Here is an 18,427-nt window from a genome sequence, read left to right as displayed (position 1 = left end):
CTCAGGCTGTGCCATCATGCTAATTTAGGGCACAGCTGTTTGAATGGTGTATATATACTCCACTGGTGTCATATCACTGAGCCTGGGCACTTTTAGAAACACTTGCTTACACTGAAATGAAGCATTGTGAAAGTAATACCAGAGGTGTTGGTGTTTGCTTCTGTTATGAAGCTGATTTTGGCTTCCCTGCTGCTGCTGCTGTAATACTTTTCATGAATCATGAATCCTGACTGCTGTCCTAGTGTTTCAGTTGGGTGGTATCCATGCTCCCTGGCTAACCCCTCACTGCTCTGCTGAACACAGGAAAACAATGCTCTTTAAGAATGAATAACATGTCCTTGTTGTGGACCTCCAGTTCTTAAATCATGGCCAAGTTAATGGGAAATCCCAACTGGAGCTTTTATTGTGTTCAAGATATTTTTATTAGACTGCGGTTTCAGTGTTCTATTTTTGACGATCTTTACTCTGCTGCTGCCTCTCGCTTTTGGTTTTGCAACTTCCTCTGTATGTATGGGCATTTTCTTTCCTGTGGAAAGTATTTGTCTTCCTAAGAAACTGCTGATAGTATTGAAGAGTTTTTATCCCTACCAAATATAAGTGTTGCAAGGAGTATTTAGATATTATCCTTAATTAAAAGCAGCTATACTGCAATGTTAAAAACACCCCATTAAAGTTAAAAGCCACACCTGAAACATTTTACTGAAGTAAAAGTCTAGAAGTATACATGGCAAAATACATATATAATATATATTTTTGGGGGATTGGACTACAGTCAAACCTGACAATTGTATTCACTATTTTTTTAAATGTTATAGACCAATTCATTATTCAATTAATTGAGAAAATAATTGGCGGATTAATCAGTACTAATAATAATTTAACTGGGCAACAGGTGAGATTACTTTGTCATCAATAACCTCAAGGTTGTACTTACGTAGAGAACTTGAGTTAATTAGTTACTATAAACTATTCACTGTAGTAATGGCACAGCAATTTTTGTTCGTCTCTACCACCATTTCTTCCACACTGTTCCAAATTACAGACAAATACTAACTTTTGCATCTCTCCATCCTCCAGTTGTACATACAGTAACTCATCTGCAGCAAGAAGAGATTCCTGTCTTGGTTCTGTTGAGGCTTTGGAGATTGGCAGGGAGATTAAATACAGCCCCAGTCAAGTGAAGCAGTATGATGTTGCCTTTACAGCTCAGTGTCAGCGGCGTGGGAGGGGCCATGCTAATAGCAACCAGCTGTGTGTCTCCTGAAGGGGGGATATAAGGTCAGAAGTGTGACATTTGCCAAAGTAAACCTGGCCCATGTCCACACTCATCATAACCTGGGCAGCCACTTCAAACCTTCTGGGTTGCATCAAACCCTCTTATGGCACCTGAGCACACAAGCTCCCGTGAGCCCAGGCAATTTTAAACTCTGAGCACGCATAAGGAGTTTCCCCCGAGCCACTGTCTCTCAGTTTTATTAATTTTACTTTAATTTGATCAAACATAGTTAATGGGATGATGTGGATGGTGAGGTTAACAATTTGGGTTAATGAATATGTCATATGGGTTAGTGATGAATTTGAGGCCTCTTAAGTTTAACACAGATCCAAGGATATAACCCATGTGGTCAATTTCCACTCTCCTATAAATGATTCAGGCCGTCCATTGTGTTGCTGTCTTTTCTCTAGATGTGGAGCACAAGGAGGAGGACGGAGGTCATGCAGTCAAGACTGAGGTAAGATTTATTTTCTGTTGAGTCTTTGTTCTCTGGCTGATGTAACTTTTGAGGTGTCTTTCACACTCGCCAGGGCTGTAGCTTCCTTTTTAAGGGGCGAACTAGGCCTACCTTTCCTGTCACAAACCGTTAATCCTGTGTTTGGCAGCATGACAGATGGTCGTGGTGCAGCTTGAACAGAAGTAAGTGTTTTCATGACTTGAAAAAGGACAGTTTTTGTGGAAGAAATACTAAATATAACAGGATTCTCCACCTGACCATACTGGTATGTTATAAAAACATCAACCCATTCATTGTTGTTACAGCAATTTTCTTCTTTTTCTTACCACCTACTCTTGATTGTAGGACAGGTGGTATGATTGATATGGGGATGGTTAAGTGCTGTTTTGCATGACTGTAGCTGGGTAGGAATTGTTCAACATTTTGGGAAATACACTTTATTTTTACACTTTTATTTTCTTGCCAAGCTTGGTGTGAGAATTTAAAAGAGAAAAAATAAATACTAAGCTACAACTAGCAGTCAGTAAGCTTAGCTTAGCATAAAGACTGGAAATGGGGGGTAACAGCTAGCCTATCTTTGTTCGGTACATAAGCCCTCTTAATGAAAGAGTTGGACAGTTTGGGAAATACGTCTATTGCTTTCTTCCTGAGAGTTAGATGGGAAGATTGATACCCCTCTCATAGAGCTGGAGCCTGTTAGCTTAGCTTAACAGAAAGACTGGAAATGGGGAAAAAACTAACTTTAATCTCACCAATGAATGCGCAATATCTCGCTCGTTTCATCTGTACAGAAACCAAAGCGTAAAAACCAAAATTCACCATTTTACGAGGGGTTATGTGCTAGACTATTTCTTGGCTGGGACCAGTAATTTGTTGATGCGTTATCAACCATTTTTGTACGGACTAAACAAACTAGATGTAATGTGTTCATTTGTGAGCTTTAGAAGCCGGATTTTGTTACATTTGTACAAAGCCAGGCTAGCTGTTTCCCCGTGTTTCCAGTCTTTAGGCAAAGCTATGCTAACTGTCTTTCTGGCTCCAGCTTCATTTTGAATGGACAGATATGAGAGTATAGATCTTCTTATCTAACTCTATAAACATTTTGACACCTCCTCTTACACAAATGTATGAGGAAAGCTTGCACTGACTGTAAACTGTGTCAGCACCATTGCAGGACTAGAAACTTTGCATAGTCGCCCAAAGTACAGAAAAAGTGAGTAGTTCTCTTGCCTTTGGACTTGTGAAAGAAATGGTACCTAATTGTGTATAGATCTGAAATATCAAATACACTTGGGATCTTATCAAATGAGTAGTTGCTGGTTACCTCGAGACTGTTGCCAGGGAGTTGTGATTAGACAATACGGCATCAGTTCTTACTGCCTGACCAATCACAATCTGATAGCACTATACGGCACACCAACATGTGAGATATCATTAGAAATTAGACAACCCCATGGCCTCAACTGCAGCTTACTCACTTGTTACCTAAAGTATGTCTCACCGGCTCTAGTGACAGATTGGATGCACAGATTTACTACAAATCTGGATGCTTCTTTATGAGAGAAACTCTAAAAGAAAGAATAAAAAATAAGTAGCTAACTTTTTTTTTTTAACACCTTAAACAGGGAGGTCGAGGCAGGCTGCGAAGGGGAGTTGGTTGGGAGATCAGCCTTCGTCAGAGGCCCGTGCCCAGAATAACCTTCCAGGCTGGTGACCCTTATTACATTAGCAAGCGGACCAGAGAGGAGTGGCTGGCCAAGTGGAAGATGGAGGTGAGTACCCCAGCTCTGTCCCAGCCACCGTAGATTACAGGGTGAGTAATAGGCGTCGACTAAAGCTGCCAGGGTCAAAGATAGGGCTTGTGGTGTGTTCACAGCCAAGTGTATTTGATGGGTCATTTGATATCTCATGAAGGTACCATTTATTTCAGTGGATTTCCAGGCCATTGACTCAGTCAGCTCCTGCATTTCCTGTTCTTGTCTGTTCTGTTCTATCAGCAGAGTAGAAATATCATGCAGCTGCACATCTGTTTGATGCCTTGACATGATTCATGCGTCCCAGAAGAAAATGTTGCTGCAAATGTATTGCTTTGCGTCATTCTGACTGCTTTTGTTGTCTTGAAGGTGTGTTGAAGTGATTCTACATTAAGGGGTCAGTCCACCTAAATCACCCAAAAACATATTTTCCTTGTTATCCCTAATGGAACGGCTGTGATTCAGGAGGTTGAGCTGGTAAGCAGACATGCTTGACAAGGTTGGCGGTTTGAGCCTCCAGTCCACATGTCAAAGTGTCCTCAACTAAGACACTGAACCCCAAGTTGCTACTGATGAGCAAGCCAGCTCCACCACCATCCTTGTTTGAGTTTGTGTGAGTGTGTGTGTGTTTGTGTGTGAGAATAGTTGAAGAAGAGGCAAAGATTGTTTTAAAAAATGTATTTAAGTGCAGCACATTAGATGGGTTTTATTCGCAAAAGTTTTGAGTTTTTTAAATTTTAAAACCTTAACAGCAAAGTCTCTTTCCAGAAGAAAAACCTTGTTAATCTGGATAGTCCATAGGCTTTGTTGGCATCCAGATTAAGAACTGTGTTAAAAAAAAACACACACACACACAAAGAGCTGCATTGGTGGGGGCTAGTGGCTCCTGGTATTGGTGAGGCAATGAAATCCAGGAATCTTCATGAGATTTATGACTTAGGAGATCAGATGCCAAAAAACACTGCACAGCAGTTTATAATTTGATGAGTCAGATCAGAGTGTTTGTAATTCTATTTTGTGTCACAACAATTGAGAGGTGAAAGGTAGAAATATGTTGTTCACGTTACAAAGTAATCAACCTCTTCTTGTGTTGTAGCCAAGTTAACTTTTTGTCTTTTGCAAATAAAGAAGGGGCTAAAGTCGGTCTGAACTTGGCTTGCTATCAACAGATTTCTTTGGCAAGGCAAGTTTATTTGATAGCACATTTCAACAACAAGGTGATTCAAAGTGCTTTACATAAAACATAAAAGCAACAGGGAAATATAAAAAAGTTTAAAAGCAACATAGGGAAATTGAAAAAATACACATTAAAATATAATAAATGTTATAGTGCAGTGTACAATCAGGGTAAAAAGAGTTAAATGGAAAATAAAAACAGGCTGAGGGGTTGAGCAAATAATTGATTTACAGTTATTTTGAAAAGAGAATAAACAGAGAAGTACACTTAATCTACTCTCTCTAGCTAGTCTGTACACGGGTCCATAGCAATCTTTGGGTCCACTGAAACTCCAAAAACCCTTGAACACTACAGTGAAACCAGGACATGTCTGTCCGCAGGCCACTTTGATCCAGTTATACTCTGGACCCACTTGCGCGTTTACAGGTGGACAGAGGTTCCTGCAAATCACTCAGGCGCGAGATTTAAGACCACTTCCTTCACTCTGTTCAATCTCACTCCCATTATCTTTTCACTCAATTACCTACTCATTTCCCACCGTGTAAATATTTCATTAAAAGCAATGGTAAAAAGCTAAAGAAAAAGAAAACAGGACAGTAAAAGTTACAGTGCAGTGTAAGTTATCAATCTACTAGTTAAAGGCAGTGGTAAAAAGAAAAATCTTAAATATTTAATTAAAAGCAATGGTAAAAAGAAGTCTTCAGTCTTAATTTAAAAGAACTGACAGTTTCAGCTGACAATTGGGACTATTTCTGTGATGGAATATAGTTCCAACAAAAGTTTCAATGCAAGTGTAGCGCAATAACAAACAAACATCATTATTGAACTTGGAAATGGTACTCTAGTTGCCAAAACAATCTCATCAACACTCAATATTTGATATCTTTTCACGTGACAACACTGAAGAAATGACACTTTGCTACAGTGTAAAGTAGTGAGTATACAGCTTGTATAACAGTGTAAATTTGCTGTCCTTTTAAAATAACACATCACAGAGCCATTAATGTCTAAACTGCTGGCAACAAAAGTGAGTACACCCATAAGTGAAAATGTCCAAATTGGCCCAAAGTGTCAATATTTTGTGTGGCTACCATTATTTTCCAGTACTGCCTTCACCCTCAGTGGGTTCACCAGAGCTTCACAGGTTGCCACTGGAGTCCTCTTCCACTCGTCCATGACGACATCACAGAGCTGGTGGATGTTAGAGACCTTGAGCTCCTCCACCTTCCGTTTGAGGGTGCCCAACAGATGCTCAATAGGGTTTGGGTCTGGAGACATGCTTGGCCAGTCCATCACCTTTACCCTCAGCTTCTTTAGCAAGGCAGTGGTCGTATTTGGGGTTGTTATCATGTTGGAATACTACCCTGCAGCTGAGTCTCCGAAGGGAGGGGAGCATGCTCTGCTTTAGTATGTCACAGTACATGTTGGCATTCATGGTTCACTTAATGAACTGTAGCTCCCCAGTGCCGACAGCACTCACGCAGCACCAAACGACACTCATGCTTCACTGTAGGCGAGACACACTTGTCTTTGTACTCCTCACCTAGTTGCCACCACACACCCTTGACATCATCTGAACCAAATAAGTTTATCTTGGTCTCATCAGACAACAGGACATGGTTCCAGTAATCCATGTCCTTAGTCTCCTTGTCTTCAGCAAACTGTTTGCGGGCTTTCTTTTGATCATCTTTAGAAGAGGCTTCCTTCCAAGATGACAGCCAGGAAGACCAATTTGATGCAGTGTGTGGCGTATGGTCTGAGCACTGACAGGCTGACCCCCCACCCTGGCAGCACTCATACGTCTATTTCCCCGTGCACTCAGCTTATTTGGTTGACCATAGCGAGGCCTGTTCTGAGTAGAACCTGTCAATGTTGAACCGCTGTAAGGTCTTGGCCATCGTGCTGCTGCTCATTTTCAGGGTCTTGGCAATCTTCTTATAGCCTAGGTCATCTTAATGTTGAGCAGAAATTATTTTTTCAGATCCTCAGAGAGTTCTTTGCCATGAGGTGACATGTTGAACTTCCAGTGACCAGTATGAGGGAGTGTGAGAGTGATAACACCAAATTTAACACACCTGGTCCCCTTTCACACCTGAGACCTTATAACACTAACAAGTCACATGACACCGGGGAAGGAAAATGGCTAATTGGGCCCAATTTGGACATTTTCACTTAGGGGTGTACTCACTTTTGTTAACAGCGGTTCAGACATTAATGACTGTGTGATGTGTTATTTTGAGGGGACAGCAAATTTACACTGTTATACAAGCTGCACACTCACTACTTTACATTGTAGCAAAGTGTCATTTCTTCAGTGTTGTCGTATGAAATGATATAATCAAATATTTACAAATATTTGAGGGGTGTACTCACTTTTGGAGCTTCCTCAAGATCCAGATCAGCTACTAAAGGGACCTTTTGGTTAGATTGTTTTATCAACTACTTTTTCGAAGGTCAAGAACAAACCTTCATCTTTTTAGCCAACATGGACGAGAAGTCTTAAAGTTTTCAGAGAAATGGAAATTTGATCGTCTACAATTCTACGGCCACTGAGCAAACTCGATCTACTCACGAAGATGTCTGTGAGGGTTCTCAGTCATCCAGGTCATAGTTATCCAACAAAGGTTGAGGTCAAGGGCAACTGGAGATGATGGAAAGCTTCAAAACTGCTAACTGGAGAATGCTTTGTCAACAAACTGGTATTTTTACTGCATTCAGGGTGATCACACACTCCTTCTCAGCAAATGTGGTAATGTACTGTAGTACCTAGTAGGGTTGGGCATGTCTACATAATTTCCATTGGACGATGTCTACACTGAAACATCGGGATGAACGATGGCATCGCGCGCGGGGCGGGCGCTCGTCTTATGTGCATGTGTTACCTCGCACAGACTTCACTCAGTTAAAAACTTGGTAGCCTATGACGTTACAAGTCGCGGTGGATATTTTACAAGCACGGACCCGGTAAAGCAGCATTGAACACAGAGTGCAGATGTTGGTTTCGGTTGTTTGATAGGCTACGTCATTAACAAGCCCACAAGCGGCTCACCTGCTGCCGTGATAACGGATCGCCGTGGGAAAATACCGAAAAAGCGAGTTCTGAGTTAGGCGACTTGGTAAAACGCACTGCTGGTTGAGAAAGTAGAGTAGACGGGCGGGGGGAGACCGAGAGAGGCGGGTCAAGCCGGTGTGTTTACCTGAGGTGAAGGCTTCTTGAGTGTCTGTGTATGGGGAGAAGAGAATTCCGAGGAGAGTGCGAAGCATATTTAATAATTAATTAATATTTAATAATAAAGTTCCTGGTAATAAAAACACATAGAGCTATTATGTGAAAAATGCCTGCTCTACCATGGACCGTCTGTCAGCCATCGCCGATGGACGATGGCATCGTCTATCCGTAGTACCTAGCTCTGATTTCAGCACAATGTTAAATCTTTTTACACTTTTTACACAAGTTACAAAGTGCTTTAACAAGTGTAAAGACAGTAATACCCAAAGACAATAATACAAAAACAATACAAGATAAAAGCATGAAAACATAATATGAAGTTTCCCACATTGCTTATCACTTAGTCATGTTAAATATGACTCCCGTAGTAGTATGATGTAGCTGCACCTTCATATGTTACATAACGAGGAGTCTCCATAGCATCAACACGGGGTCTTCCATTTCTTCTGCCTCCCCGCCCCCAATGCTGTCATCTGGAGAATGCTCCTAGAGCAGCCATAAAAATGTCTCCAGTGAGGAAATATTGCCAAATTAGCAGGACATGCCGGGGTCCCACAAGTGAAATATCATAAAATACGATGCAAGTAGGTCGTCCAGTTTTCCGAACAGAGGTGGATTTTCTTAAACAAGTAGCTCTGCAAGGCTGAGATTTAAGGGGATTTGGAAAATGCAAATTTATTGCCTGTTTTCCCCCCTTTTCTCATCTGGCGTATTGCAAGATTTCATCTAATTTGCACAAAGACTGATTGTTCTGGCATTAAAGCGCTTTACTGAGGAGTCATATCATGCATAGCCTTTGGTTTTATTTCTGCTCTTGACACAGAGCCTTTTGCTGTTGCATGTTTCTGCAGCGGGGAGGACATGGTGGCTGAAAGGGTTACTGCCGCCTTGCACTTTATCCAGGGTCTCGCTTTTTTCATGTGCCTTGTGTTACTGTGGACTTCTCCGTCTCTGTTTCCCTCCCCCACTCTTCTCCTGACCCCTCCCCCAGCTATGGAAATGAACTCTGTGCTATGGATATGAGGGTGAAGATGAGGTTTGCAGCAAATTTCCAGCCCTGCTTGCAAGACAGCCTCTTGGCTCACTGCCAACATTTTGCAAGTCCTCTCTAGCCAACCAGAATTCCTGTCGGCAATCACCTGACCCTGAATTCCCAGACAAAGAAATGTTCATGCTTTCTTTTTTTAAGCGATCTCTTCTACCCTGAGAGTGGGGGTGAAAAAAAACTAAAGCCCCACACTGGATTATGAGGGTTGCGCGCTGGTGTGTATGGGTATGTGCACTGCATTGTTTGTTTGATAACACGGGGATAGTGTGCATGTTTGATTAGCCTGCTTACAACGAGGTGAATATGCTGACTTCAGGTATTTCCACGAGAGTTGTCGTAAACCATCTGCTCTGCACAGCTTAAAGGGAAACCGTCTCTTTAAAAAAGGAAGAGTGAGCAGGCTTTAGCCGTGTTTGGGAAAAAGTTGCGTGCTTGAAAAAACTTTTTCCCGTGGGGTGAATATGTGCTGAAACTATTTCCTGTTTCATAGCAGCGCCTAGAAATGTCAGAGTAGTGTAATTTTTTTCAGATATATTTACCTTGAAAATGTTGCTGTTCCACCATGATTTCACCTTACATAACATTTAACTGTGAAAAAAGTGTAGTTGTTGTATAGGCCTCAAATCCCTTTCCTTCCTATCATTGTGTACTTTCTCCTGTTTGTCTCAGGACATAGATTTACTGCAAGAAGAGTAATTTGATGACTTGAAAAGGTATTAAAGGGGTTTGGAGTAAGCTGAGCAGCCTCTTCAGGGAGCTTGTTTAACAACTTCACTTGTGGATTCATGGGGAATTCTGTTTATGTATTCATGGCTGACTCTGTAATATTCCTAATTATTTCTTAAAAGCACGCAACACAATGAGAACCAGATGGTCTATTTTGTTGTGACCCCCCTAGGCCACTCGTGAAATGCACAGCCTTTGTAGGGATCTGTGCTAAAATCAGGCTAATGAATGCAGTACCACAGAACCTGCCACTTGTGCATTTTCAAACAGTATTTCCACTTTAAACACAGCCCTTTCCAAGGTTTAAGATCAGCTTTTGCAGCATTCTCGGTCTGATGCATCTTGAGTTAACTACACCTGTCGTGACTTCAGGAAGTTTAAATTATTTGTCCGCAGTCCCACTCAGCAGATAAGCTTAGGTCTTTGCAGTGAAGACATATCTCACTGTATTATCCATTAAACAATTACACAAAACAGTACCCGCTGTGGCTCTCCTGCCTGTTGCACATGAGAGACTACTGCATTCAAAGGTCAAACTCTTTTGTGTTGCTTCAAAGGCTCGCTGTCAAGTCGTGTGAGGAAATAATGTTCAGTGACAGTTTATTTCATCAACTTTTACCTTTACTCAGATTTCGCAGAATGCTTGTTTGTTTTGATTTGATTGCACCTGAACTGCTACTTCTTTTTTCTTTTCTTCTAATATAAAATTTTTTTGTTTGTTGTCTTTGTCCCTGTATTACATGTTTGCTTTCAGGGCTTATACACAATGGTGTTTCATCTCAACAACTGCACTTTTGACTCTTTGAGACTAAGACATTTTCCTCGTAAAGTTAACAACCTTATAATAGGCTGTTTTTGTCTTATAAAGAACTAAAGCTACACAGTAAACGTGACCTTTTTGTTAACAAGTACAGCCCAGATTAGATACCTAAGTATCATCTGCACACCCAAGAGACCAATATCTCTTTTCTTTTTTCTGCCTCGCAGTGCACTCTGTCACCCCTTGAGCCCTGAGGGTATCATGCTGCACAGACCTCTAAGTCAGATTATCCCTTATTGTGCACCCAACATGTCTCTACACTCTGCCAGAGGCCTGTAGAGCTTCTGCTTTCACAAAATCCATAGCAAAATCCACTGTTAGTACAGTTAGGTTTGGTTTTTCCATCATATTCATATATGATACGTTTTTCCAGGATGGAAAAGTGTAGATGTTTTCACTGTGCGGTTGTTTAAACACATTTTCTCTGCTGTGTTTATACATCTACAATATGTCTGCTGTCATTTTAGGTATTTGTCTTCAGTGCGCCGTGACTGCGGATATAAGTGGTGGTATTTCTGAGCTGTCAGTGACGGGCAGGCGTGCGTAAATGATAAAGACCGCATTGTGCCCCTGCTACCTCCTTTCCTATTTTCCCCTTTAGACTCGGAGAGACTGTCTTGCTGGTGGAGCTGCACACACACTGTGAGGCCCCCAAAAGGGGGGCATTTACAACTGGGAAGAAGTCCAGAGACAAATATCTGGTTCTTATAGCCACTGTACTTTCTTTCCTCCCCCCACTGGCATTTTCAGCGTCACTTTCTCATTGGCTCTGAGGAGAAGGAACCCTGGAGACAGTCTGACCCTAAACACACACAAAACGAGGACAGTAACAGTAGCTCAGGCACTTTTCCATTTACAGATCTCCCAGTATACCTGTTTACCTACAGTGGTCACCAGAGAGGAAGTAGTTCACTCACACACAGCTTTGCAGTCATACTCAGTCAGCCCTTTTCTGCACCAGCAACTGCTCTCCTCACTTGCCGATATGATTACAGATTGGTTTTCCCCATACACATAACACATCTAGCAGTTTAATTCAGTGGTTCTCAAAGTGAAGTCGGAGACCTCTAGGGGTCCTTGAGGTTCCAGGGGGTCCCCAGCAAAAAGGGGAAACTATTATTTTCACATGTAAGTAACACAGTGACAGGAGATATGGCTATTTTGGTTATGGGTTTCACACACTTTCTCTATAAATAAATCATCTAAAAGTAAAAATCCTATCTGGTTGGGGACCCTAGGACAAAATCTTATCAAACAGGGATCCATGGTCTAATTTATGTCCAATTAGGGGTCCTTGACATGAAAAAGTTTGAGAACCACTGGTTTAATTGACATTTGTTAGTTTTTGCAGTTGACCATCTGGAACCACACATCCAAGCAGGCTGTTGAACACTAACTCCAATGTGCTTGTGCTGGAGCCAAGAGGACTAACACATATGGCCAAGGGCTTTGAACCATCCAGCACTACAGTACAGATATTTATAAACCACACCAGAGCCTCTTGATTGAAGAGCACATGTTTCTGCTCTTCTGTGCTGAAAGCCCTCCCCATGCCGTCTAGGCACCACCTCCCCTTAAAGGCACTATTGTTTACGAATCAACAGGGAGAGTGGACGGAGGACTGTGCTATACTCTCTCCTTCTTACCTTTTTTCTCCTTTCCACACACCCAGTCCACCTCTGGACATTTACAGTGTGTGTGAGACCTGGGAACTTGAGAAAGACTTGAGGAAAGTAAGCACAGCTGTGCAGCACAGCTCTCACATGGAGCCTATAGTATCACTAACACGTGTTTACATATGGGGCTGGAGATATATTTTCTGCATGTTTTGAAGAAAAGGAGTGAGAGGAGGAGAAGAAAGTTAACGTGTGTGCATGTGAGTACTACCGTGTGTGTGTGTGTGTGTGTGTGTGTGTGTTTGAGAGAGAGACATCAGAATGAGTGCAGCTGTTGGGGATTTACTGTGAGAGGCTTAAGTCCCGGCTGCGTCTCGTCCTCTCTGATCGACCTAGCGGTTCAGTGTCAGGTACCACAAACCCAGTGAACTTGCTGTTGCAGCTCTGGACATTAGAGTTACTGTATACTGTGCTGTTGATAAATGGGCCTTACAGTTAGAGATAAAGCCATGTTTACAAAGGCTGTCACACTCCCACAATCAAGATTCTGCACTTACACCACAGAAACGTGCTCAACTAAATTTCTACAAATGCTATCTGCCTCTATTTATACTGTAGTTGCTAGTAATACTATTTCATTGAGTATGCAGCTTCAAGTTGAAATGCGTGCTACGTAGTACTCACTTGTCCACCCTAATCAGATAATATATGCAATCATATTCTGCTTGATACTTTTAAATGAACAATGGGTCAGATGACCGTATATAATGTGACAGGTGTCGCTTTAAAGTGACAAACCCACAGAGAATTATCTTCCGTCTCTGCATTTACCCTCAGTTCTTCAGCATCTTTTAGCATCTTCAGCTCATTTTTTTTGGTTCACTCTCACCGATCTCATCAGGGTCTTTCCCAGCCCAAGTGAGCAGCTGTTTTCAGCACACAAGATAAAGTCACTCATGCAGTACCGACAAAGTTAGTGACTAGCTGGTGAACACAGTAGAGCTAAGGCGCTGGATATTTCCCTCAGGAATTGGCGACCACCAGAACAGAGCTAAAAGTTGACATGGGCTTGCGTTCACTGGGTGAACAGAAATAAAGCTCCAAATGAATGCTGATGTTGCTCTGTGTCTGCTAGATGTTTAAATAGGCAACTGTTGGCTAACATGTAAGCTATGACAACACATAAGTTGACGATATGTCAATGTTGTGTTTACAGCTTGTTCTGTTGCCTCCAAGTTTATTAAGAGTCAGACATTTGTTCATTGTCAGATAGCTGGTATCACTTTCAGCTCTGTGTGCCCTGTACAAACACATTTCAGGATGTGTCTAGCCTAGCTTAGCACAAACCTGTCTGATTTTATTTGCTATGTTTTGTTTATTAAGCATTTCGCTGTTTAGAGCCCGAACACTGTCAAGTACTCAAAGATTATACTCAATGCATGGTCAAATCTATTTGAAATCTTTCTGTCTTTCTTTCTGCTTCGACTTACAGTCAGTGGCCAGTTGTTGTTTTTTTTTAGGTACACCTGTTCAATTGCTTGTTATCACAAATAGCTAATCAGCCAATCACATGGCAGCAACTCAATGCATTTAGGCATGTGGTAATGGGGCAGTGGATAAGACACATGCCTTTGGTGTGGGAGACCTGGGTTCGATTTCCACTGTGACACATCCACCAACATGTCCCTGAGCAAGACACTTAACCCCTAGTTGCTCCAGTGGGGTGCGACCTCTGACATATATAGCAATTGTAAGTCGCTTTGGATAAAAACGGCTGATAAAATGGATGATTATGATGTAGACATGGTCTTGCTAAAATTTTTACCGGGCATCAGAACAGGGAAGAAAGGGGATTTAAGTGACTTTGAATGTGGCATAGTTGAGTATTTCAGAAACTGCTGATCTACTGGGATTTCCATGCACAACCATCCCTAGGGTTTACAGAGAATGGTCCGAAAAAGATAAAATATCCGGTGAGCGGCAGTTGTGTGGAAGAAAATGCCTTGTTTATGTTGGCGGTCAAAGGAGAATCGGCAGACTGGTTCACTGCACCTTTGGGATGTGGTGGAACAGGAGATTGGCATCATGGATGTGCAGCCAACAAATCTGCCGCAACTGCATGATGCTATCATGTCAATATGGACCAAAGTCTCTAAGGAATGTTTCCAACACCTTGTTGAAAGTATGCCACGGAGAATTACAGCAAAAGGGTGTCCAACCCGGTACTAGCAAGGTGGACCTTTTTTATAAAGTGGCCTGTGTATTTCCTGATTTATTTCTATGAGTATGGGCCCCACGTCCTCTCACACTTTTCTTCTTCACAGAGGTTAGCCAGGAAGCAATGGTTAGCTGGGCATCGTGGCGGACATTAAGAGCATTGTTTTCTCTGAAAATCCCCTGAGAATTTCTGTTTTTGAGTTGATATGTCTGCCTTTTGTTAGGCCCTAGTCTATCTATTCCTTCCTGTCAAGATTTAGACATTTTTCCCGATTTAAATCATACTTTTTAAATACTACTGTACATTGCATGTTATTGTGCAAATATTTGTATTAATTAATAATTGTTCATTTGAAAAGGTATTTTTGTACAGTAGATAACTTTGTTAAATATAAGCACATTTTTCAGCTGGTATTAAAAAGTCCTGAACACACCATCTTAAAAGACCTGTCCTCATCACTGCTGTCACTGGACTGTGTTTCAGGCAGAGAAAAAGGCCAAACTGATGTCAGCGATGAATGCGATGAAGGATCACGAGGAGAATGAAACCGAGACCCAGGAAGAAGAATCAACAATAATCAAGCACCTAGCGCCTTCAAAGCAGCAACAGCAGCAACCTCATCTGCACACTCAGTCACAGCCTCAGTATCAGCAGCAATTGTTGCCACAACAACAACATCTGCCGCCTCAGCAGCAGCAGCAGCAGCCTACTGACCCCGCTTCCCCTACTGTGGCTACGACCCCTGAGCCCATCGCCATCGGAGGTGGAGAAAAGACATCCCCCAAGTCTGCAGACACTGAGCCTGAATATGAGGTAAGATCATTTTGAGCTCGATTCATGCTGATTAATGTCCGGTTTTAGACTTAACAGGATTTTACAACAGCAATCTCTACTGGAAAAATGATTTAGTTTAAGGCCAGGGGCAGGGTCCGAAATTAACTTTTTGGCTCACCTGCCACGGGGACTGGTAGATGAAAAAATCCACCAGCCAAGCATATTTTTTGCCGGCCAAATCACATATACATTAATTTCAGTACATTTAATTGATATGGTATTTTTAATGAATAAGTGTACATAGAAGTCAAAACAGAGCAACAAATAGTAAGACATGGAAGAGGTGGAACTAGCGCTCATAACAGTACATTTGAAGGTTTTGTAAAACTATCAGAACTTAAACCTCATAGTCATCCGACGACTCACTCTCTACCGCAATTACACTTTTTGCATGGTCCAGGAATTCTGGCCTCCTACTCCTAACAGAGTTTTGGTGCCACAGCATCACAGCTTTGCTTGGATCATACTCCCTGATCTCTGGAGAGGACAGCTGGACCATAAGGAGATCTGACAATGTATCAGACTTCAGGTTAGAGCGCCAATCGGTTTTCACCTGTTTCATGGTACTAAAACCTCTTTCACATTCCGCTGTGGAGGCAGGGAAGGACAGGACAAGGTCAACCAATGCCAGCAAATCAGGGCAGGAATGCTGATGGATCCTGTTGACATGGAACCAAGATATCTTCTCCAGGGACTGAGGCTCTTGGTATATCAGCACCTTCAGGACTGTCCACTGGTCAGGGATTCTTTCAACATGAATGCCAGAGGCCTCAAGGACGGGCTTGAAGTGGTCCACCAAGGTTTCCAGTTCAGAGTCACCAAAATCTAGAATAATGTTATACAACATTACAACAAGCATCATGCAGTTTTACTTCTCAAACTATAAGAATATGATCATGAACCTAAACCTAACCTGACTGCCCTGAAATACAAAACATAAAGTAACCTGCTACTGCATCTCCTGACTCTGGCCAGTTGGTGAAGCTGACCAGCTTGGTTGCACACAGGACCCCTACACTGGCATCCTGGAACCTGTCAGTCATACTCTTCACTAAACTGTCAAGCATTTTGTCCTGTGAGACGACGTGGGTCTTTATGTCACCTCTGGTCAGTGAAATTCCCTCATAGCTGTTGCCCATTGTGGCATTCATCATGGGCCCTTTTCTGATGATAAAAGAAACTCTTTCACATTCTCCCTCTCTTATTGATGTAATAATTTCTCTTAATTCTCTTTAAGTATTTCTTATTGCAGCTTTAATTCACATACTTGGATTTGTACTTCTTAAGTACGGCCTGTGTTGAGCACAATGAGCTGTGGGCTTCTGCTATGGTGATTGTGGACCTCTGCAGACAGGCAGACAGGTTGCTCAGGTGGGTTAGTGTGTCATGCAGGAAGCCACAGAAGCGGACAACAACAGCCTCCCTCACAGTACTGTAGTATTTCCTGGCCTTGGCTTGCTGGACAACTCTGACATTTTGGGCATCAGCAGATTGAATCTAAAATGCATAAAGAACAAAGACATACAAATAGACAATTACTTGCTGTTAAAAAAGAATAATGACATGTTTTATTAGTGTTTCATTGACTAATTGTTATATTACTTTAGTTATTTACTTGACAATTCACATTACATATTGATGATGATGTTTGGAGTACATAATATACTGTAGAAATCTAGACCAATACCTGTTCCAGGTGCTGGACAAGCCCCTGGTAACCTCGCAGAAAGTGATCAAGGGCACGCAATAGGTGTCCTACCCATCGAGTCCCACTAATTCTGGTGGGCACCAGTGGTGTGTGCCCAAGAGCCTGGAAGCTGTTTACGAGGTTTGCCCTGTTCAGCGAACTGGTGTGGTAGAATGTGTAGAGCCCACTGAGGAGGTCTTCTATTTTCTGAAACATCACGTTGGAACAGATGGCATCAGAAAAGGCCAGTTCAAGGCGGTGTGCCATACAGTGGATACCGATGATGTAGGCCCTGTCCCCCTTCAGCCGGCTGACCACACCACTCTTGGCTCCAGTCATAACAGCAGCTCCATCAGTTCCCAGAGCGACCAACTTGCTCTCCCACTCATCACACACTCCCTCCATGATGTCACTGATGGCTTTACTTATATGTGCGGCATCTGCCTTCTCCACTGCATTAATTCCAACAAACTTAGACTCGATCTTGCCCTTGTGACAGAATCTGACATACACTAACTCCTCCTCTTTCACAGGGCTGTCTGTGGAGCCATCAGACATGATGGAGAGAAATTTTGTGTTTTTTAGATTTCCTCTGATGTTGTTTCTCTCCACCTCTGCAATATAATGCATAAACTCTTTGGCCTGCTTCTCATTTCTGTATGTTGACCCCACAGAAAGTACTTTTTGTTCATCCAAACTGCAAAAATCAAGCATCCAAATTAATTCAATAACAATTACAATCATGTTAAAGAATTTTTCACAGTATGAATGCTAGCCCATAGCTTAAGGTGACCATATTTTGATTACCAAAAACCAGGACACTCGGCCCTGCAAAACAGATAGCTACTCAAATGATACTCAAAGTTTACTCAAATTTCAATTGTTCTTTAATTTCAATACATTTAAAATAGGCTATGCCTCCTCTGTAGACACAGATTCAGATAGGCTTCTCAGAGGTTACTCAACATGTTTTATTATGACAGGTTTTAAAAATAATGAATGAAATGATGACAGAAATAATGTCTCTTCTGTATTAGAAAAATAAATATATAAATAATAAATAACTAAAAATACCTCCAAATTGAACAAAAATAGCTCTCACAAACTTACAAAAACGAACTAACAAAATATATTTATATCTTTAGTTTTCTTCCTCTTTATCCTGTTTTTCTTCCTCATCCTCCATTTTTGCCCATATATTTTGCTGTAGAGCTGATCTTTCCCAGCAGTTTTTTGAAAATTTATTCATTTATAAAAAAAAAAAAAAAAACAGCCAGGGTGGCCAGGACAGGACGTGAAAACAGGACATGTCCTGGGAAACCAGGACTGATGGTCACCCTACCATAGCTTCATATAAAATGTTAGTCTAGCAAACATTACAGGAGGAAAAACAGTTTCACTTACTCGCACATCCACTCGAAGTCAGAAAGTGGCCTGGCCTTCTTGCCAATGGCATGTACAGTCCTAAACAGTAGCTTCATCTTCTTGCTGGTCTGCTCTGACATTGCCATTAGCGCTGTCACAGAAGTTTTCGAGAGTAGAGGCTCAGATTGAGCCAGAGACACAGACACGCAGGCAATGTGAC

The 18,427-nt window shown here is 41.9% G+C and overlaps 2 protein-coding genes across 6 annotated transcripts in view; one reads left to right on the top strand and one right to left on the bottom strand.

Moving 5' to 3' along the window:
* The window catches only part of dnmt3ab (DNA (cytosine-5-)-methyltransferase 3 alpha b), a 50,425-nt gene that overhangs the window by 14,335 nt on the left and 17,663 nt on the right, over positions 1–18,427 (top strand). For 2 of the 5 annotated variants that reach the window (XM_046062007.1, XM_046062008.1), the window contains 3 exons: positions 1,687–1,733; positions 3,359–3,505; positions 14,805–15,134. In XM_046062007.1, coding sequence (XP_045917963.1) covers positions 1,687–1,733; positions 3,359–3,505; positions 14,805–15,134 — 524 coding nt within the window. Of the gene's footprint in view, positions 1–1,385; positions 1,405–1,686; positions 1,734–3,358; positions 3,506–14,804; positions 15,135–18,427 lie in introns of those variants that run through there. The other 3 variants (XM_046062010.1, XM_046062009.1, XM_046062011.1) reach the window with 2 other exon arrangements.
* Positions 15,365–18,374, bottom strand: LOC123978651 (zinc finger protein 862-like). The gene is made up of 5 exons (XM_046062012.1): positions 18,247–18,374; positions 16,843–17,539; positions 16,423–16,652; positions 16,102–16,319; positions 15,365–15,980 (listed from the first exon to the last, which is right to left on the bottom strand). Exons 1-5 carry the CDS (start codon positions 18,351–18,353, stop codon positions 15,493–15,495), a joined length of 1,740 nt encoding a protein of 579 aa, XP_045917968.1. The 5' UTR covers positions 18,354–18,374; the 3' UTR covers positions 15,365–15,492.

Source organism: Micropterus dolomieu, linkage group LG11 (assembly GCF_021292245.1).
Source record: "Micropterus dolomieu isolate WLL.071019.BEF.003 ecotype Adirondacks linkage group LG11, ASM2129224v1, whole genome shotgun sequence".
Taxonomy (NCBI): Eukaryota; Metazoa; Chordata; class Actinopteri; order Centrarchiformes; family Centrarchidae; genus Micropterus; species Micropterus dolomieu.
The sequence above is the reverse complement of the archived record's forward strand: the minus strand, read 5'-3'. Positions and strand labels throughout refer to the sequence as shown.

Bases quoted from the DNA above. Each gene is read 5' to 3' on its own strand.
- LOC123978651 (XM_046062012.1), bottom strand. From the start codon at position 18,353: ATGGCAATGTCAGAGCAGACCAGCAAGAAGATGAAGCTACTGTTTAGG. The intron at 16,653-16,842 runs GTATTGGTCTAG...TATGCATTTTAG, and splicing joins TTGTCCAGCACCTGGAACAG to ATTCAATCTGCTGATGCCCA. The intron at 15,981-16,101 runs GTTACTTTATGT...ACATTATTCTAG, and splicing joins GTCAGGAGATGCAGTAGCAG to ATTTTGGTGACTCTGAACTG.